The 19,456-nt window shown below is 44.6% G+C and overlaps 1 protein-coding gene across 1 annotated transcript in view; it reads left to right on the forward strand.

Annotated features, from left to right (window-relative positions):
* Positions 1-19,456, forward strand: part of DOCK3 (dedicator of cytokinesis 3) — a 390,304-nt gene that overhangs the window by 341,293 nt on the left and 29,555 nt on the right. Inside the window, exons 29-38 of the mRNA XM_063113398.1 lie at positions 44-119; positions 513-613; positions 880-938; positions 2,927-3,075; positions 6,665-6,750; positions 9,241-9,267; positions 9,396-9,491; positions 12,709-12,769; positions 13,278-13,371; positions 18,250-18,398. Coding sequence (XP_062969468.1) covers positions 44-119; positions 513-613; positions 880-938; positions 2,927-3,075; positions 6,665-6,750; positions 9,241-9,267; positions 9,396-9,491; positions 12,709-12,769; positions 13,278-13,371; positions 18,250-18,398 — 898 coding nt within the window. The remainder of the gene's footprint in view (positions 1-43; positions 120-512; positions 614-879; positions 939-2,926; positions 3,076-6,664; positions 6,751-9,240; positions 9,268-9,395; positions 9,492-12,708; positions 12,770-13,277; positions 13,372-18,249; positions 18,399-19,456) is intronic.

Raw genomic sequence — 19,456 nt, forward strand, 5'->3', positions numbered from 1 at the left:
GTTAGTCTTTTAATTCTGACAATGCCTTGTTTCCTTACTGCAGTATTATAGTCACTACTGTCCAGTACCTGTCTTCTGCACTACACAAGAATTTCACAGAGACAGACTTTGACTTCAAGGTAGGTGCTTCTGAAGTCCATCACTATCTTTGCAATAACCCTAGAAAGCCAAAAACTAAGCTCACTGGTTTTTGCTTTATTACTATATTGATAGTATCAAACAGCTTCCAAGACTGATGGTGATTAGAATATGACCTTGGAGTTCTCTGTTGGAGGTGTTCAGAGCCAGACATCCACGAATATGCTTTCTAGTCCAAAATTGACACTGTTGGCTTCAGAAGAAGTCAAGAAAGAAAAAGGAAAAAAAAGTCGTGTTTGCAAAGATATTTAAAAAGAAAACAAATCGGGATCTTAAGATTATAAAATGGATTATGTCTACATGCATGTATTTAATAACTCTGCAAGGTTAAGGACTCAGGCTGTCACATGTTTCCTCTTTCTCTGTCTCTCTAGGTGTGGAATTCTTATTTTAGCCTGGCAGTTCTGTTCATAAATCAGCCAAGCCTTCAGCTAGAAATCATCACTTCAGCCAAGAGGAAAAAGATTCTAGACAAGTAAGACAGATATCTCCTGTTCATCTTCTACCACTCACCCAGATGTGGCTATGTTTCCATGAGAGGCTCCTTAAGAAGGCTACATGGTTCTCACCTGGGTAGTTTCCCAAGGGACCAAGTATGAGAATTCAGTTGAAAGCCAAATGGCTTAGCATTTTGGGGAACATTAGAAACAAACAGTGCTGAGGTACTGGGCATGCATAAGGTTTGCAGCCCTCTCTTCCTGAACCTTCTCTCACTAACAGCTGGCTCCTGTGTATTCCCAGGTATGGGGACATGCGTGTGATGATGGCTTATGAACTGTTCAGCATGTGGCAGAATTTGGGTAGGTTTTTACGTACTATTCTTTCCTTCCACATACTGCATAGGCAAATAGAAATTAGCAAGATGGGTAACTTCTCCCAGGCTTTATGAATGTTAATGTAGACCCAAAAGATCCTTACACATCTTTAACGTAACACCTCAGAAGGATAGTGTAGCATATGTGCATAAAGTCCTTGGCAGGAGAGTTTGGCTGAGAAATAAGACCCCAGTGATACATATGCACAAATCCCTTTTTTGAGAACTAAATTAAAAAGGAAAAAAAAAAAAGAGTATAGTTCCAGTAATTTTTTTGAGAACCCATGCTTGTAAGATCCTCTGTGCTCTTCAAGTCCAAGTCTGAATGTTGCAGGCTCAAAAGCATAAATCTTGGAGATACCCAGCATATGAACAAGGGCAGCTATTAATTTTAATAAAGATTAAAACACTTCTTGGGTCTCTAGTATTCATACATCCCAATCAGATACCTGACACTGATTGCACGAAGGAACATGTAAGAAGGGAATTGCAGCCTCTGAGTGAGATTGATTTTTGGCTTCCCTTTTTTCCACAGCTTCTCTAATATCTATTGCTTTGAATCTAAACTTGTCAGATCACTGTTTCTGGTAGAATCTTTGGGTTGTCCTGGTGACTGGAATCCAGCCTGTGATATTGTAGGGTTCTGAGTGGCCTGTCAAGATGCCAGAGATTTCAAGTGAAATCTGCTTTCTGCTGAACTAGTGGCTCTGAAGCTGTAGGAATGGTGGTCATAAAATCTTACAGTCTTCTGTTAACCATTGCTGCCATTAACCTAGAGGCAGCAAGTAAGGTGTGAGGCATTCCTGCTTGCCTCACCGTCCCTGAGTGAGGTCCAGCTCCAGTCCTGTTATTCCCTGCATCCGGCACAGTTTGCATATGAATTTTAACCCTGAAGTTATCTATGTAATCCTCAGGAATGCAATGACTGGCAACTGTACCAAGTACCAAGATTGGAATATGCAGAATCAGCCTCGGGCTGACATTTGCTTCTTATATAGGCTTTCAAAATGGAGGAAATAAAGATGCCAGATTTTCCTGATAAAGCCATTCCTGCCTCATTGCTTTTGGTGGAAGTAACATTCTCTTGTGTCCAAGAACTGATTTTACTTGGCTGTAGCAATCATCGTTCAGGCCCACAGTTTGTCTCCTTAATCTCTGAAGGGCTGAAAGCAGACCTCTGGAAGATGGTTTAATCTGTTTCACCATTGCAAGGAAGAGAGAAGTCCTGTCCCACTGTCCTCAGGGCTACTAGCCCTGGCTTCTGGGAACATGCCCCAATTGGCAAGCTAGTCAGAGGGAAACCTGTATTCACTCACTTCCTTGAGCTGAGTAAGTGTAATGCTACCATGAGAAATGCGTGAAGACAAAGTGGGGTTAAGGATGGACAAAGAGAAAGTCTCTAAGCCATCCTGTCAGAGTAGGGCTGTGCAGGAGGCTCCTGCTAGCTCAGGAGAGGCCCTCTTCAGCATACATGAGCACAGGCAGTGAAGAGGCCAATGGACTTCAGACCTTTGGTGGTTGGATTAGAGACTAGCTATCCTTATCACTTAAATGCCTCTGGGCTCCCCAGGGAGAGTACGTGTGTTTAAACAGAAGTATATGGATTTTCCTTGCTAAATAAATGCTGTCGATAAACCATGTGAAGCAATCATAGCAGAAATCCATTCTAGAGTAGCAAACTCTGTTCCTTGACTTCAGAAAGATTTTCAGGTATTGTGTGGAACCTTCCAGGAAATTTTTTGGAAAAGCAATTTTGTGCCTATTGAATATTTGCTTTAACTGGGTTGGGCCAGTTTTATCCATGAACTCTGAAAAGCTGAGATGAAGTATCTCAGGAAACCATATGAGGAAAATTGCTTTGCTCTCAGAAACTTCCAGTACAGATTATAGCGTGTGCTATGGACCCACTTGGGAAGTTTCCATGGAAGGAGCAAAGCAAGTATGAACTAATATCCGTTGGGTTTTGTTGTTCAGGTGAACATAAAATTCACTTTATTCCGGGAATGATCGGTCCTTTTCTGGGTGTGACACTGGTCCCACAGCCAGAAGTGCGGAATATTATGATTCCCATATTTCATGACATGATGGACTGGGAACAGAGGAAAAATGGCAACTTTAAGCAGGTAAGATGACACCTGGCATTGTTCATGTTGCTCTCCTCTGGTGTGGACTCCTGCTCAGGCAGGTGGCTCAGATGGCCAGGCCATGGTTCCAGTGGGGATGGGCTATAGCTTGAACATCTTTAATCCTGTTCAAAGGTTTTCCCTTATTTGTTAGCCAAAATTGATTTGTGGATTTTCTTTCATGAAGCTAGAGGCCAGAAAAGAATCAGGAAAGGAAACTTTCTGATCAAGGAGAGAATGGCTGAGACTATAACCTCCCTGTTTCACTCAAGAGAATGTCCTGGGAGCATGTTGTCCTCCTTCTCCAGAGGATCCCCACTGTATGGTCCAGGCATTTCTAGGGCTGGATCCCAGACCAGATGACTTCATGGCTCAGGGTAGCCCAGGATTTCACAGATTACTGCACAGAGGGGTGGGCCCAGGAGATGCAAGCCCCTTGGCTTCTGACTCAGTGCCTTTAGGCTGTCCCCCTGTGTGGTTCTTCTGCTGCCACTAAGGTGGAGGAGATTGCCTCTGCCTTTATATCTATAGCCCAGGAAATAGTACTAGGACCAGTAGGGGCCAGTGGTAGGGAAGTCAGTTTAGCTAATAGAAGTAATTACTTGCTAACAGCAAAAAACTTTCCCCTGGGAGCTAGCCTGCTTTAGGAGATGGGGAGTTTCTCTTTACTGGTAGTCTTCAAGCAGAAGCTCCCAGGAGGCCTCTAGAGGAAATTTCTGCATTGGCTTGGGAATTGTACCAATTCCCCACTAAGCTCCCTCATGACCCTGTGATTCTGGGATGAGCCAGTGGTCTTAAAGTGGGTGACTATAACAGTGAGGAGCAGAGAGGGAAACAGTAATTTTTAAATTTTTATTCATTTATTTTTAAATTTACATAGGTTAAAATTCATTATTTTTGATTTACAGTTCTATGAGTTTTGGCAAATGCATAGAATCATGTAACTACCCTCACAGTCAAGAATTTCTTAAATTCCTAAAAATTCTGTGTTTCTGTCCCTTTGTAGTCAAACCCTTCCCATGCCCTTAACCAATGCAAACACTGATCTGTTCTCCATCACTATAGTTGTGCCTTTTCCAGAATGTCATATAGATGGAATAAAGCAGAATGTAGCATTTTGAGACTGTCTTCTTCCATTTAGCATAATGCTTTAAGAGGTTCATCCATGTTAATGCATGTATCATAGTTTTATTACTGCTGAGTAGTATTTAGTTTATTCATTCACCATTTGAAAGATGTTTAGGTTATTTGCTTTTTTTGATGATTATGAATAAAACTACTAAAAATATTTCTTTATAGGTTTTTGTATGAATATAAACTTTCATTTTCTTGGGTGAATACCTAGGAATAAGCTTTTCAAGTCCTGTGCTAAATATATGTTTAGCTTTAAAAGAAGCTATCAAACTGATTTCCAAAATAGCTATACCATTTGAAGTCCCAGCAACAGGGTATGAGAGTTCCAGTTGCTCCATATACTACCCAGTACCTAGTATTGTTTGTTTGTTTGTTTGTTTTAGCCATTCTAATAGGTGTGAGGTTGTATATCATTGTGGTTTTAATCTCCATTTCACTAATGACCAATGATGTTGAGTATCTTTTCATTTGCTTATTTACCGTCCTTATATTTCTTGGTGAAATGAGTTTAAAACTTTTATTCATTTTCAGTTGGGTTGTGTTTCCTTATTGTTGAGTTTTAGGGGTTCTTTATATGTTCTGGATGTAAGTCCTTTGTTGAATATATGATTTACAAATATTTTCTACAAGTCTTTAGCTTATCTTTTCATTTACTAAACACTGTCTTTCATAGAACAAGTTTTTAATTTTTATGAAGTCCAGTTTATCAGTCTTTTTCATTTATGGATCATGCTTTACGTTTTAGATTTCTCAATTTCTCCTAAAAAATTCTTCCTTTATCAGCTCCGCAGGGGTAATGAAGTAATGGAGATATGAAGTAATGTCTCCATATCCTTTCACCAGCTCCTTTGCCTAATACAAAAGTTCTAACACTTGAATAGGCTTCAGAACAAATTGTGTTTTACCCTTCCCCCACCCCAAGTTTCTGATTTAACAGGCTGTGAGAAGCTGCGAATCTGGATTTCTAACAAGATCTCTGGTGAGGCTGCTGCTCCCAGGGACCTATTTTTGAGAACCCATTAGACTTCAGTGGACTGCTACACCCCTGTTTATGCTATTTTACTCTCTGCTGCTCCAGGTCCCCTCCCCACCTTTTGCTCTGTTCTGGAAAGCACAATCTACCTGTACCTCTACATGTGAAGAGAAATCCCTTGTTGTCATCAGGCTCTTCTCTTAGGAGGCTTGTTACCAGCTGGTTGACACAGTGAGGCAAGGCAAGCTCTGTAAGACACCTTTGCTTCTAGACCAAGCTCTACCTGACTTTACATGACCCCAGGCAAATCCCTGCTAATGCCTCTTCTCTGCACAGAGAGGATGGCATTGATCCCTAAGGACCCCAGGTCTCAGACTTTCTATTTTCTCTGAAATATATATTCAAGCAACTGAGTCATCAAGCCTGATGATAAATGTACAATAGTCCCTGTCCTGGCCATGTAGCAGACCACTTTTTAAAAAGGCCGTATTTATTCATCCATCCTCATTTTCTGCTGATAGGACTTCAGAGGCCCTAATTGCCTTCAATGAATTTAATAATCCAGGTTTTTTTATTACTTCTTTTTGGGATTCTTTGGGCCTATGTGGAGTTAGTAAAGGCTTCTTTTATAGCACATTATTAAATGCAGCCATGCTGTTTTTTGTTGTTCTTGTTGTTTATATGAAATATCTATATGTCATACCACAGTAACACATTTTAACGGCTAATGAAGGGCTTAAAAGATTTTATGTCATATTTCTTACAACTAATTTCTTACTTCAGAGTAAGTCCAGTGAGGCCTGTCAGAAAAGTGGCTGACCCGGGCCGGCCCGTGGCTCACTCGGGAGAGTGCGGTGCTGATAACACCAAGGCCATGGGTTCGGATCCTATATAGGGATGGCCGATTGTCTCACTGGCTGAGCGTGGTGTTGACAACACCAAGGCAAGGGTTGAGATCCCCTTACCGGTCATCTTTTTAAAAAAAAAAAAAAAAGAAAAGAAAAGTGGCTGGCCCTTGCAGATCTGTGGGGTAGAAACAAATGTAGTATCGCTCTTCATGGTTTAGGTATTCAATAACAAATTCAGTGGACTCGGTGATGGGGCAGTGGCATCTGCCCCAAGGGCTTTAGGTCCTGTGAGTACAAACAGTGGAGTCTGTCATCCTGAAGGAGAATCTCTGAAGGAAATACTCATGTCTGAGTCATCCTCAACTAATGCCAGCCATTAGAATAAGGACCAGCCACCCCAAGCAAGCTTCCTTTTTGATTGGCTGACTAGTTTTTAAGTCCCACCTCTTATTTAAACCACTAGGGTAGGAGGCCTTCCTGTTTAGGGAAGACAATGTGGTTTCTTGTGCTATACATGAGATCCTATCTTCCCTGGTATTTCTTTGGAGCAAGGACAAAGTTAGGAAGCAGGGAAGAATTTCCCATTCTTCCTCTGAGATTGGCTCAGGTTAATGAAGTTTCTGCTTCCTTCTAGGTGGAGGCGGAGCTGATTGACAAGCTGGACAGCATGGTTTCAGAAGGGAAAGGCGATGAGAGCTACAGGGAGCTCTTCGGCTTGCTGTAAGCTGGTCCAGTCCCAGGCACCCCACACTCAGGGAGGGGGTGCAGCAGACCAATGAAGGGTGGAGGTGAAACCTGCACTTAGCAGGCTTCAGAGGTTGGGTATCCAGAGAGACCCAGATTGTTCCTGGAGGTAGCAATGCTTACTTTCTGTCATCAAGAAAGCAAGCTTTCTCAGGGATCGCCATAGCTAACTGAAGAGATAGAGACAGATAATAACTTGGAGCTCTTAGATTTGCTGACAAGAAAAAGATCATCATATGTCTTCCTAGCATGCACTTCATCCAGCTGGGCACACAGCTCACGTGGACTCAATCAGATTAGGGCTCAATGCTGGCATTTCTGTGGGGAAAAATAAATAAATCCTCTTCTGAAAGAGGGGCTCCTCTTTGCCTTGTTTTATAAGACAGTATGGTGAGCTTGAAAAACACTGCAGTGGGCTCTTGAACAAGTCATATCCCCGCTCCGGGCCGGTTTCCCTGTTTGTGAAATGAGGTGGTTGTACTGAGTGATGTCAAGGTTCTCCCAGGTTCAGCATGCTATGGCTTGTCTTGAGTTGATGGAGGCCAAAAGACATTAAAGGACTTGCCACAGTGTAAGACCAAAAGAGGGATTATGGGGAACTACACATGGCCCTCCCAGGTAGATGGTGATGCTATTTTATCTTCCTAAAAAATGAAATCTGAAGACATTTACAACTCCAGAGTATCCTCCCATCTCATTCATCATTTCAAGCTTTGAAATTTTCTTTGTTTTAGTGCCATTTTGAAGATAAACTTCTAATGTATTATTCCAGTAATAATACTGTAAGTTTGCTTAGAACTTTACAGTGTACAAAATATATTGACATTTCTTGCCTTATTTGATCCACACAACACAACTGCAAGGTGGGCAGGACAGATATTATCTTTCTTCCCACTTTAAAGGTGATGAAACTAGGCTCAGGGAAGTGTTAGCATGCCCCCAGTTGCGTGACCAGTAAGAGGCAGCACTGGAAGGAGAACCCAGATCTTCCAGTTTCAGAAGAGGGGAATCTTTCTGCTATACCATGCCCGTTTTGTTCCTTGAGGTATGAGATAAAATGTGAATTTATTTGAAATTTAAATAATTATAATTTGTGGAAATGAATCTATACTTTAAGTAATTCTCTTTTAACTGAAACTTTTCTAATTGTGGAAACAATGCAGAGAAATCTCTTCCTTGGTCCCTAACAAATGACTTTATTACAAAGGAAAAAGTACAGAAATAACTCACAATTACTAATTACCTGGCCAAATAGTGTTCATGAACTCTTTTAAAATCAGTCTGAGAACTGAGAGCCACTGATAACATGGAGCAGCACTTCCCAATTTTTGTTTTGGGAAAATGTTTGTAGGTATGCTGAAATAAAAATAAATCATGGGCTATTTAGTTAGAAAAGATTCAACTAAACAAAATTGAACGAGCCTCTTTATTATAGGACTTCTCAAAGCCCTTTCATGTGCAAAAGGGTATGGAAAATCTCCAAAAAGAAGGATGTAGTGACCAGCATTTCACACACTTATGTACTCAAAGAACAGTGCTCCCAGTCCTCCAGGACAGCAGAACTCTGTAGAACACAGTTTGAGAAATGCTGGTACGGTGGCTTTATCCATACAGCTCAGAGGCCAGAGTCAATGGTCTTGCCTTCTCTAACAACATAGGTCACATGGGAAACCTCTCTTTACCAGAAGCTCCAGTCTAGGCAAGAAGCTCCGTGCATGAAGATGGTCATCATATCATTAGCATTAACAGCAGCCAGGCTGTGGATTTGATTCCCTAGTGCTGGGCCCCCACTCCAGGTGACTCTCATGACCTTAGAGAGCAAGGGACAGTGTGGATAGGAATCAGGAATAGAGTTGTGTGGCATGAGGCCTGGACCTGGGCTCGTTCCTGGAGCAAGCAGAAAGAGTTCAGGTCATTGTCCCCTAGAAGAGACAGGGGATGGCAGAGGATCATCATGTGGGATGGCAGAGGATCTCAGAAGCCAGGCTTTTTGGAGAAGCCAGAGGCTGCCTTGATGTGTCAGGAGCATGGGGCTGTCAAGTAAGAAAAGGAACTGGGCATTTAATTCTCGGCTCTGGCACATCACTGTACAGTGGGGCTGACCAAGGGTAGCTCCTGGACTTGCACACTGTCCTTCATGCTGGGCCCCTGAGGCTGGTGGGAATCCTTCCCTTGGTTTACATGAGGAGGTTGGTTTGTGTGTTTGCTGAGGATGGCTCTGGGTAGTGATAGAGGCAGTCAGCCAATTGGCAAAGCCAGACTTATCCCTCACTGGGCTCTTACTCAGCTACTCCTTCTGAACAGACCACATAGTGTGTGCCTAAGGGGGCTGGGACTTTGTACCGCCTACCTCACCTCCACCTCGATGGCATCCTTAGGAACTTAAACAGAGAAATGGGAGATGTGTTTATTTGTTGCTGCCAGTTCAGTAACCTCCTTGTCTTTGCTTTCTGCTGCATGGAGTAGAACCCAGCTGTTTGGGCCCTACCCCAGGTAAGACTGCAGTGTGGTAAGTCTGCCGTCTCCAGGCCTATCACAGCCCCCATGGGCTCTCCGACCTCACTTTTGTGTTCAGGGAAGGCTCATTAATTGTGTTTGCTTCCCCATCCCTCCATCAATAGCTTGCTGGAGAAGGTTGAACAGGAAACGTGGCGCGAGACCGGCATTTCCTTTGTGACCTCTGTCACCCGCCTCATGGAACGCCTTCTTGACTACAGGTATCTTCTCAGGCACCTACCATACCTCTTCTGTATGGTCAGGTTACTCTCTCCAGCAAGAGCATTCTCCTGATCTTAAAACTGAGATCATGTGTACTTCATGGAGAGGACTGTTCTGGTGTTAGGTGCCATCACCAGTCATTAGGAATCTAATGACCAAGGAGAGAGAGAAAGTGAGCCTTCTCCCAGCGGGAGGCTGGGGAGGGCTTCCTGGGATCCCCCCACCCCCATAAGGTGTGAGCACATGCACCCAGGAGGCATTTCAGAGACATACAGATACCTGGCTTTCAATCCTGAAAGGCCAAGGCTCGGAAGAATGGGCACAGCAAGGGGGAAAACAGCTGTAGGTCCTTAGTGCAGACCTCCCTCTGAGTCATATAGCAGATGAGCAGGGAAATGTCACCTGGTGTGACCCAGGAGGACTTTCAGTTGGCTTTTCCAGGGACTGGGGACCCCACTTTTCCATGCCTACATTCTTTGCCTAAAGTCTATTTATTTCTGTCCCCTAGTCCTGGCCATGAGCAGATCAGAGGAAATAGCTTCTAAGCTTGGATATCTTCATGTTATGTTCAGTTTGTGAGAGTTCATGTGGAATTAGAGTTTTTTTCATGAAAGCTTGCGTTCCCAGTCATATCATGGCTTTTGAATTAGTACAAAGTGACAATGAAACTAACACTGCAGCCTTAATTATTCCGTCAGCAGGGTTTAGGAAATGGCTAAGAGTGTCTTTTGGGAGTCTGGAGGAAGATGGTAAGGAATAAGGAAGAATGATAAAGAAATGAAACCCTGCTCCAAGCAATAGTTGTCTCCGCTGTGTTACAAGATGTGCAGATGCCAAGGGGGAGCATTTTCAGCCCTTCGATCAGGAAATGAGGCAGTTTAGATCAGGTCCAGTTGTTACTGAAGTAGAAGGTACTGATATGCAGAAGACTCAGATGTCCAATGCACTGGCCTAGATATGAAAATGGAATTCCTGAGAAATGTGTTCATGTCTTGAGCATCTCCTTTTTCTGCAGCACAGCTGTGCTTATGTGAGCTTTAGCCCATATTCCCTGGGCCTTACAGGTCAAACCTGGCCTTTTGGGGGCCCCTTTTAAGACAGGAAAGTCCCATGTTCATTCCAGATCCCCACCCTGTCCTGTGCCTGCCATTAGGAAAGAGAGATGAACAAAGCCTGTACCACCCCCTCACTACAACATTTACTAAAGGTTAGCCTTATTGTCTATAGCCTACCAGAAAAAGCAGAAATTAATTTCTTAGTTTCCAAGGCCTTGTTCTAGCTGCCTGTTAGAGTTCTTTAGCTACCTTCTACAATCACCTCCAACTCATGTCCAAAACCAGTTTCATTCTCCATTTCTCATTGGTAGTACCTGCAAAACAAAGTCCAAAGTCTTTCACATGGCATCAAAGGCCCTTCGTGAACTTCTCTTTGCCCACCTCTCCAGCTCTATCTTCTGCCAGTCCCCAGTACTCATACCCTGTACCTCCAACCTCCAAGTTGACTAGCTACAGAGAAGAGCCTGCTGTTATCAGTGCATGGGAGAGGCAGTCATGAAGCACAAAGGTGTGTAGGAACGCCCTGACATCACAATGTTGAGGCCACTTCTTTTCTGTTTAGTTCTGGTATAGCCAAACAGGAAGTGATGCCTGGTAAGCATTTCAGACACTTTATAGAAAATACAAACCACTAAATGCAAAAGTGGGTAGGTAAGATCTTGCTGCCCTCCATGGGGCCAACTTACTGGGGAGACAGATGCCTCCTGCCACTTTGGGGATTGCTTGGAACAAGTTGGCCATCTGGCCCTAAGGCTCACTCCTCTTGAAAAGTCACAACAGTTTCCTGGCCCTGCTAGTACTTAAGGGCAGGTTTTGCAGAGAAATGTTTAGGACCCTCATGTCTGGCAACATACGAACCAAATGCCTTGTGGGGTAAATGTGCTGATAGGGCAAACCCCAGAAAGGAGGGCCTTGGTTCCAAACCCTACAGAGCTGTCAACTTTAACAGTTGACCTTCACAGGAAGAAGGATATTTGGCTTTGCACAATACCATGAGAGTGGTATGGATTTTCAGTATCCCTTTCTTTCAAAGAAGTCACCTCAGAGTTCTCTCTGTGTGTGCTGGGAAGGTGGGGATAACTGCGTTTGTCAAATGACCATCCAGAGGCTCAGTGACTTGGCCTAGGCTCCTTACTCCCAGTTCTGCTGCTCCTCACTGGACCCTGTGTCTGTCAGTGAGCAAAGCCAAGACACACTCTCCATCCTGACCCTAGAGGTTCATATAAATATAAATCTCCTCCTGCAGCTTTTCTGCAGAGCTGCCAACACACCGCCGCACAAGGAACTAGATCTTCTAAGCAATGTGGGGTGCTGTGGAAGGAGACATAGCAGGACTCTGGCTGGCTGTGTGTACAGGATACTTCTTGCTGTATTTATCAGTCTGGTTCTCATTCACCTTCATCTACTTGTGCTGTGCCTCTGCTCCTTCCAAGAGGAGCTTGGCTTTGACCAGCCCCTTGTCTCGCTTGGGAAGGATCCATTCTCAGTGTTCCTATTCTCTGAGGAGAGGCCATCTCTGACCCCTCCTATACCCAGACCCTGCTAGGTATGAATGTAGCTCTGCCCTGGCTGAAGCTGCCTCTGAATGAGAAAGAAGCATCAGACCTGCTGCTTCTGATGAGAGATGTTTCCAGAGGAAGAGACCTCTGGAAGAGACCATAGGGAGGAATGTCAATTAGATGATGAGCATGTCAGCCATGCTGTGGTTGCTCTGACTACAGGTTCTTGAAACTAAGTACCTGGAGTGAAGAGTCTTGGCTTTTATTCATCACTGTCCCACCAGATGAAATGTGCCCTTTAAAGAGACCTCTGTGCCTCCCTTTTTGGGAACTTGATGATTTGGCCTTTTGCTTTACTGACATATCGTTTTTGCTGAGGACACTAGTGGGTGCCATTTAATGCCCTGGTGTAGCATGTGGGCTCTCCACTCTGCCACGAGAACAAGGAGCTCAGTTGTACAGAGATCTTTGAGCCCTAAGAGTGGGTCCAAAGCTTGGAGGGAGCTCACAGTATAGTCCTCATCTGTGGAAGTAGTTCCTGTTGGAGGGCATCCTAATCTGGGGTTTGGTCATACTAGTGCCCCACTAATACTGCAGTTCTGTGTTTTGTCCCAGAGGCACTGCTTCCTATCATGGGTACTCATCTGTGCTCTCCCTTCCAGGGACTGCATGAAAGGAGAGGAAACAGAGAATAAGAAGATTGGCTGCACTGTTAACCTGATGGTGAGAGGACATGGGCTCTTCCTTCTGTCTGCCTAGTGGGATGGTTTCTGTCCTGCATTGTGATTGTCTTGGCCTTTCTGTAGTACATGGCTGTAGGCCTAATGGTTTGAGTTAGGATATCAACTCTGTTACTGGTATCTTGGAGACCTGCACCTCACCAGATACTTGCCCACTTGGGAAAGAAATAAAATGAGTTTCTCTTTGGGCAAAGCTCTAGCCTGGCCTCTTGGCAAGGTCTCACCAACCCTGACACACCTGATTTGCCATCTGCCCTGATCCCCAATCTGCCCTGGTGCTCTTCCTCTTTCACACTACTCAGGGCACAGACCTGCCAGTGGTTTCACTCCCTGGTCCTTTCTGTTTTTGTTGCTGTCCACCTCCAGGACCTGTCACCCCACACTACTCTCCTAGCATATCCAGCTCTTTGGCCAGCTGCCAGGAGCTCAAGTATGGCCTCTACAGGTGGTAGACTCTCTCATATTTATGTATTTCTTTCTTTCTCTTACAGAACTTTTACAAATCTGAGATTAACAAAGAAGAGATGTATATTCGCTACATCCATAAGCTTTGTGACATGCACTTGCAGGCTGAAAACTATACAGGTGAGAGGGGAGAATGGAGAGCCATGCCTGCTCGTGAGGGACTGGAGGGATATGTACAGCTGGCAGAGAAACGCTCTGAGATGGTGCCTTCCAGATCTCACCAGAGTGTTGGGGCCCATGCTGTCCCTTTACCTTACTCCTTTCCCTCCACTCCTTTGAGGCACGTGGTGGAGAGGTGGAACTTCCACTGTGTCCTCATGCCATGTCCTCCACTGTCTGAGGCTGTTCCACTCTCCTTCCTTCCTATCCACCCCTCTGAAGCATCAGGGGTGACCTCCAAATTCTTGTACACCAGGTTCATATCATCCTGAGCTCACTGTCACTTCTCATGAACAGCACCTTTCTTAGGACCTTCAGAGCTGGAGCTAAGTGAGGCCTGTATTAGTCCATTTCTGTTGTTTATAACAAAATTACCTGGAACTGGGTGATTCATAAAGAAAATGAAATTTATTGCTTACAGTTTCTTAGACTGGGAAGTCCAAAGTCCAGGGAACATAGCTGGTGACGGTCTTGGTGGTGGCGAGAGTGATGGCAGCGTATCACGTTGCTGAAATGGCAGAGAGAGCAAGAGAGCCTAACCTCTTCGTTCACTTTCTTTTTAAAGCCCTTATAACCATGCCTTTGACCACCATTTTTAATCCATTCATTATGGCATGGTCCTGTAATCTAATCATGTCTTTAAGGCCCCACCTTTCAATTACCATAATAGGATTTCCTACCATCTTAACACTGTCACAGTAGGAGTCAAGCTTTGTGGGGACACTCAATCTAAGGCATTTCACCCTGGCCCCCATAAACGTCCTGAGTTTTTCACACACACATACATTCATTCTATTCCCGAAGTCTTAACTTGTTTCAGCTCAAAAGTCCAAAATCCCATCTCTGAATTCAAATAAGTTATCTACTTCCAAAATACAATGGTGGGACAAGCAGAGGGTACATATTCCCATTCAAAAAGGGAGAGAAGGGCCAAAAGAAAGGGTAACAGGTCCCAAACAAGTCCAAAACTCAGCAGGGCAGGTGTTAAATCTCAGAGCTGGAGAATCACGTTGCTTGACTACATGTTCAACATCCTTTGCATGCTGGTGTGGGAGTTGGATCCCCAAGTCCTCAGGCAGCTCCGCTTCTATGGCTTTCCTGGTCTCAGGCCACACTTCAGTTCCCCCAGGCTGTTTCACTCTGGTAGCTCCATAGGTATGGTGTCTCCATGGAAGTTCCCCTCTCATGGCTCCACTAGTCATGGCGCTGATGGGGTTTTTCTGCTGCAGCTCCAACCCCACGTTTCCTCTCAGCATTGCTCCAGCGAAGGCTGTCTGCAGTGACTCCGCCATGTGACAGATCTCTTCCTGGGCCCCCAGAGTTTTCTGTACATCCTTTGAAGTCAGGGTGGAGGCTCCCAAGCCTCCACAGCTCTGCCATTCTGCACACCAGCAAACTTAACATCATGTGGATGCCACCAAAGCTTCTGGCTTGTATTTTCCAAAGCTGTGGGTCCAGCCACACCTGGAGTCAATTTAGCCATGGCTGGAGCAGCCAGAGCAGCCACAGTGCTGGTATGGGGACCAGCAACTTGAGGTGGCCCTGGAGAACCCTTCAGACCTGTTCCCTGAGACCATCTGTCTCCCTAGGCCATTGGGCCTCTAACAGAAGGGTTGGCCCCAAAGGCTTCTGCAATGCCTTCAGGGGTCCCTTTCCTCTTCTCTTGATAATCCCTTTCTTTTGTACTAATCTTCTTAGTACCATTGCATTTTTCTCGTGAAAATGCTCTGCTTCTCTACCACATGGCCAGGCTGTAAGTTTTCCAAATATTTACACTGTGCTTCCCTTTTAAATTCTGGCTTTATGTCATGCCTTTGCTGCCATAAATCAGTGTACGCTATTAGAAGTAGCCACGCAACTTCCTGAATGTTTTGCTGCTTAGAAATTTCTTCCACCAAATACTCTGGTTCACAGTTAAGTTCCAGCTTCCACAAAGTCCTAGGGCACGGACCTAATGCAGCCAAGTTCCTTGCCAGTTCATAGCAAGGGTGGGCTTTGCCCCAGTTTCAAATAAGTCCCTTCTCATTTACATCTGAGACCTCCTTAGAATGGTCTTTACAGTCCATATTTCCATAAGCATTCTGGTCACCACCATTTAACCAGTCTCTAAAACATTCCAAACTTTCCCTGATTTTCTTGTCTTCTAAACTTTCACCAGCATCTAGGCTTTTTCTAGCCTGCTCCTCTAAATTCTTCCAGCATCTCAACACCCAGTTCCAAAGCCATTTCCATATTTTCAAGTACTTGTTATAAGCAACACCACTTCTGTAGTACTAATTTTCTGTATTAGTTCATTTCTGTTGCTTATAACAAAATATCTGAAACTGGGTGATTTATAAAGAAAATGAAATTTGTTGCTTACAGTTTCTGAGGCTGGGAAGTCCAAAGTCCAGGGAGCATAGCTGGTGAAAAGTCTTGGTGGTGGTGACAGTGATGGCAGGATATCGCATTGCTGAAATGGCAGAGCAGAGAGAGCAAGAGAGCCTAATCTCATTCACTTTCTTTTTAAAGCCCTTGGAACCATGCCTAGGACCACCATTTTTAATCTATTCATTATGGCATGGTCCTGCAATCTCATCATGTCTTCAAGGCCCCACCTTTCAATTACCATAATAGGATTTCCCACCCTCTTAGCACTGTCACAGTGGGAGTCAAGTTTTGGGGGAACACTCAATCTAAGGCAGGGCCATAACAAAGGAATGAATATTCCCCTAACTGTGGGACTTCCAGAGTTCACTACAGACCTGCCTTGCAGTCTAGGCTCTTTCCCTGCAACTGCACAGCAGCCCCACATTGAGCTCCCAGTGGAGCGTATGGAGAGTGTTCATCTGACTTCCTGACAGGCCAGACAGAGACCCTTTCCTTGTATCTATAATTTAATACATTACTAAGATCTTTTCTAACAAGAGCAAATTTTCAAGCATTTCAGGGTGCCTATCACACTCTGTTTACTAAGAGCCATTCTGAATCAGGATGGTGTGTGCATGCATGTGTGTTCTGTCTGGTCACCTTGTACCATATTTCCCCCAAAATAGCTGTCTTCTCTGCTTTGGTGACCAGCAACTACATCTTAACCTTTAGGTCATAGGACTCGAATTTGTATGACAGACCAGGAAATTCAAGCTATTCTTGTCTGCAAACTATTAGAATTAGATGGATTTGTAGAAACAAATAATCCTCCTTCTTTATCTCTAGATGTTAGAGTATTTGGAATAGATGCCACCTTTTCTGATAGTACATCTTGGCAAGAATTAAATCTAAAATGACTGGGCTGAGGCTGCCATTCTCTGCATCCACTTCCACCCATGATCCCAGCAACCCTCTGAGAGGACAGTAAAGAGAAAGACTTCGATATATTCCATGTATCAGTAGAGGCATTTGCTAAATTCCTAGAAGACTGGGCCATGACTGAGAGGCTAGTTCAGAGATTAGGACAGACAGACAGAAGATGTTACGTCTTGTCTCTGGTGACTCCAGGAATGACATCTGAAAAGAATACAAGCAGGGAAATAAAAGATTTCACATGATTTCCTGAGCACCAAAGGAAGGCCCTGAGTGCCACAGGGCTTATCCCCAGAGAGAAAGGGCCTCCCAGATCCTGTGAGGAAGCATGTGCATCCCTGAGCAGGAGGTTCAAGTGGCAAGGGCACAGGTAGAAAGACGAGGATGAAGAGGAGCCTAGAGAGTGGTCACAGGCCAGTGGGTTTGGCTGAAACTGGAAGTAGGTCACAAAATGATTAGAAATGAGATTCTTCATAGTCCTGGGGAATAGGTTTGAGTAGGGCCTTCAAAGCTAAGCATGAGGTAGAACTAAATAATTTGTCAGTAGGAGATGGCCACTAAAAATGAGCAAATAGAAGAAGAGAAGACTGTGTAATGAGGACTCTGATCAGTGGCTATAATTCAGTGTGACTCATCCTTGGAGTTTAGGAAGCCACGGTTTTTAGCTGCTTTTGTTTTATATAACCCTCTCTAATTGTTCCACACATAGAGTAAATGTTGGCAGTCCTCCATTCTGTGTCTAGTATCAATTTAGGTACTGCCAGGAATGGAGTCTCTAGCTCCAGGTCCACACACAGTTACTACAATTCACACTCCTTCTCTTTGGTCCTTTTAGAAACAGTAGAGATGAGGGGAAAGGGTCATTGCCATGGCCATGCTGAGGGAAGAAAATGGAACTGGAGGCATTAAGCCTTGCTTAGGGAGGACTAAAGGAAGCCTTAGTTGATGCTTACCCCTAAGAGCCAGTTCTAAGATTAGAAAGAAAACTAGTGGGCCGACCCCGTGGTGCACTCGGGAGAGTGCAGCACTTGGAAGCGCAGCAGCGCTCCCGCCGTGGGTTCGGATCCTATATAGGAATGGCCGGTGCGCTCACTGGCTGAGCGCGGTGCAGGCGACACCACACCAAGGGTTGCGATCCCCTTACCAGTCACAAAAAGACCCAAAAAAAACAAAAAAAAAAAAAAAAAAGAAAGCTAGTCAGTTGAGCAGAAAGGAATGAAGAGCTCTCTGTGATGTGTCAGTGTCTCCCAAAGCAACACAACCTGTGCGCAGATTCTCAGGTAGCTGAGCCATTCTTTATTCTTTATCTGGAGCCCAGAACAGGTGACCAGGCCATGGGAGGAAAGTGTCTACCAGGATCTTTGGCTCCTTCATGCTGTGGATGAGGGATATTGGCTTGCTGGGCAGGCCGCAGTCTCATCTTTTGTATTCAGTGTCCCTGACCGGGACTGCATATGCCTTGCCCTGGCATTCTGCTCAGCACAGTTCCCTGGCACCAGGCTGCTCCTGGGCCCCTGAGGGCAGGCCCCTGGATCTCCATGCTGCCTATCCCCACAGAGGCTGCTTTCACCTTGCTCCTTTACTGTGAGCTGCTGCAGTGGGAGGACCGGCCGCTGCGGGAATTCCTCCACTACCCATCGCAGACAGAGTGGCAGCGGAAAGAGGGACTGTGCCGGAAGATCATCCACTACTTCAACAAAGGCAAGGTAGGTGTTATTAGGAAAGCCTCTCAGCCCCTCAGCTTCTGGCGTAATGCATGTCATCTTGACACTTTGGAGTTAGGAGCAGCTGCAGAAGGTGGTTGTCATGGGTGTGTGCCCATATATGTACATCACATTTGGAGGCAGCATGATTTTTTTCCTCAGAGCAGCTTAATTCTGTGGCTTGGAAGCTGATTCCAGATTGGAATGTAAGAGACAACCCCATATACCAGCTTTATACATCTATAAATGCTAGTGTTCCTACAGCAGAGGCTTCTGGAACCCCATTTGTATTTATTAGATTTACTTAAAGAATTGATATGGCTTTCTAATCTGCTGCCATAGAAAATGTGAGCAGTAAAATGAATGGGTTTTAACCATAGCCAGCAGAGGCCTATACTGCCTGTTACTGGTACATGTTCTTGTCTTGGATTTTCCTTCCCTATAGCACAGCCTGGGCTTCTCTCATATTGGGGTCATTCTCCATCAAACTCACCACTCTGGGATCAGCAGCATTGTCAGTGATTTTTCAGGTTTCCTTGGTGCTTCCAAGTCATCTTGCTCCCATCTCTGAGAGTGTTCTTCCTGGGGCCCTCTGCCCACCTACTGTTGGGTGTGGCTCATGCACTGGGAAGTCTGGGGGTGTGTAACTTGTTGAAGCCCTTCTGTAATTACTCAGCTTTGATCACATTTTAAAAGCTAAAATAGGATCATTCAGGGAACTGTAGTGGCTGAGCCCCTGACTCAGATGAATGGAAATTGGTTTTTGTTTGTTTTTTGTTTGTTCATTTGTTCGTTGTTTCTTTGGCTGGCCCTTACCTTTGACCTGGGTGCTATCAGTACCATGCTCTCCCATGTGAACTAACTGGCCAGCCAGGAAATTGGTTTTTTAAAATGAGTTTTTTTCATCATCAAAAAGAAAGACTTAAACATTAATGGCTTTTGCCCATAAATCATAAAATGTTCTTCAGTTTTACATAACATAGAAGACTTCTGTGTTTGTCAGAAATATTCACTCAGAAAACATCTTCCCATGGAGAGAATGCACTGGTAAGCAAGAACCT

Source organism: Cynocephalus volans, chromosome 11 (genome assembly GCF_027409185.1).
Source record: "Cynocephalus volans isolate mCynVol1 chromosome 11, mCynVol1.pri, whole genome shotgun sequence".
NCBI classification, from domain to species: domain Eukaryota; kingdom Metazoa; phylum Chordata; class Mammalia; order Dermoptera; family Cynocephalidae; genus Cynocephalus; species Cynocephalus volans.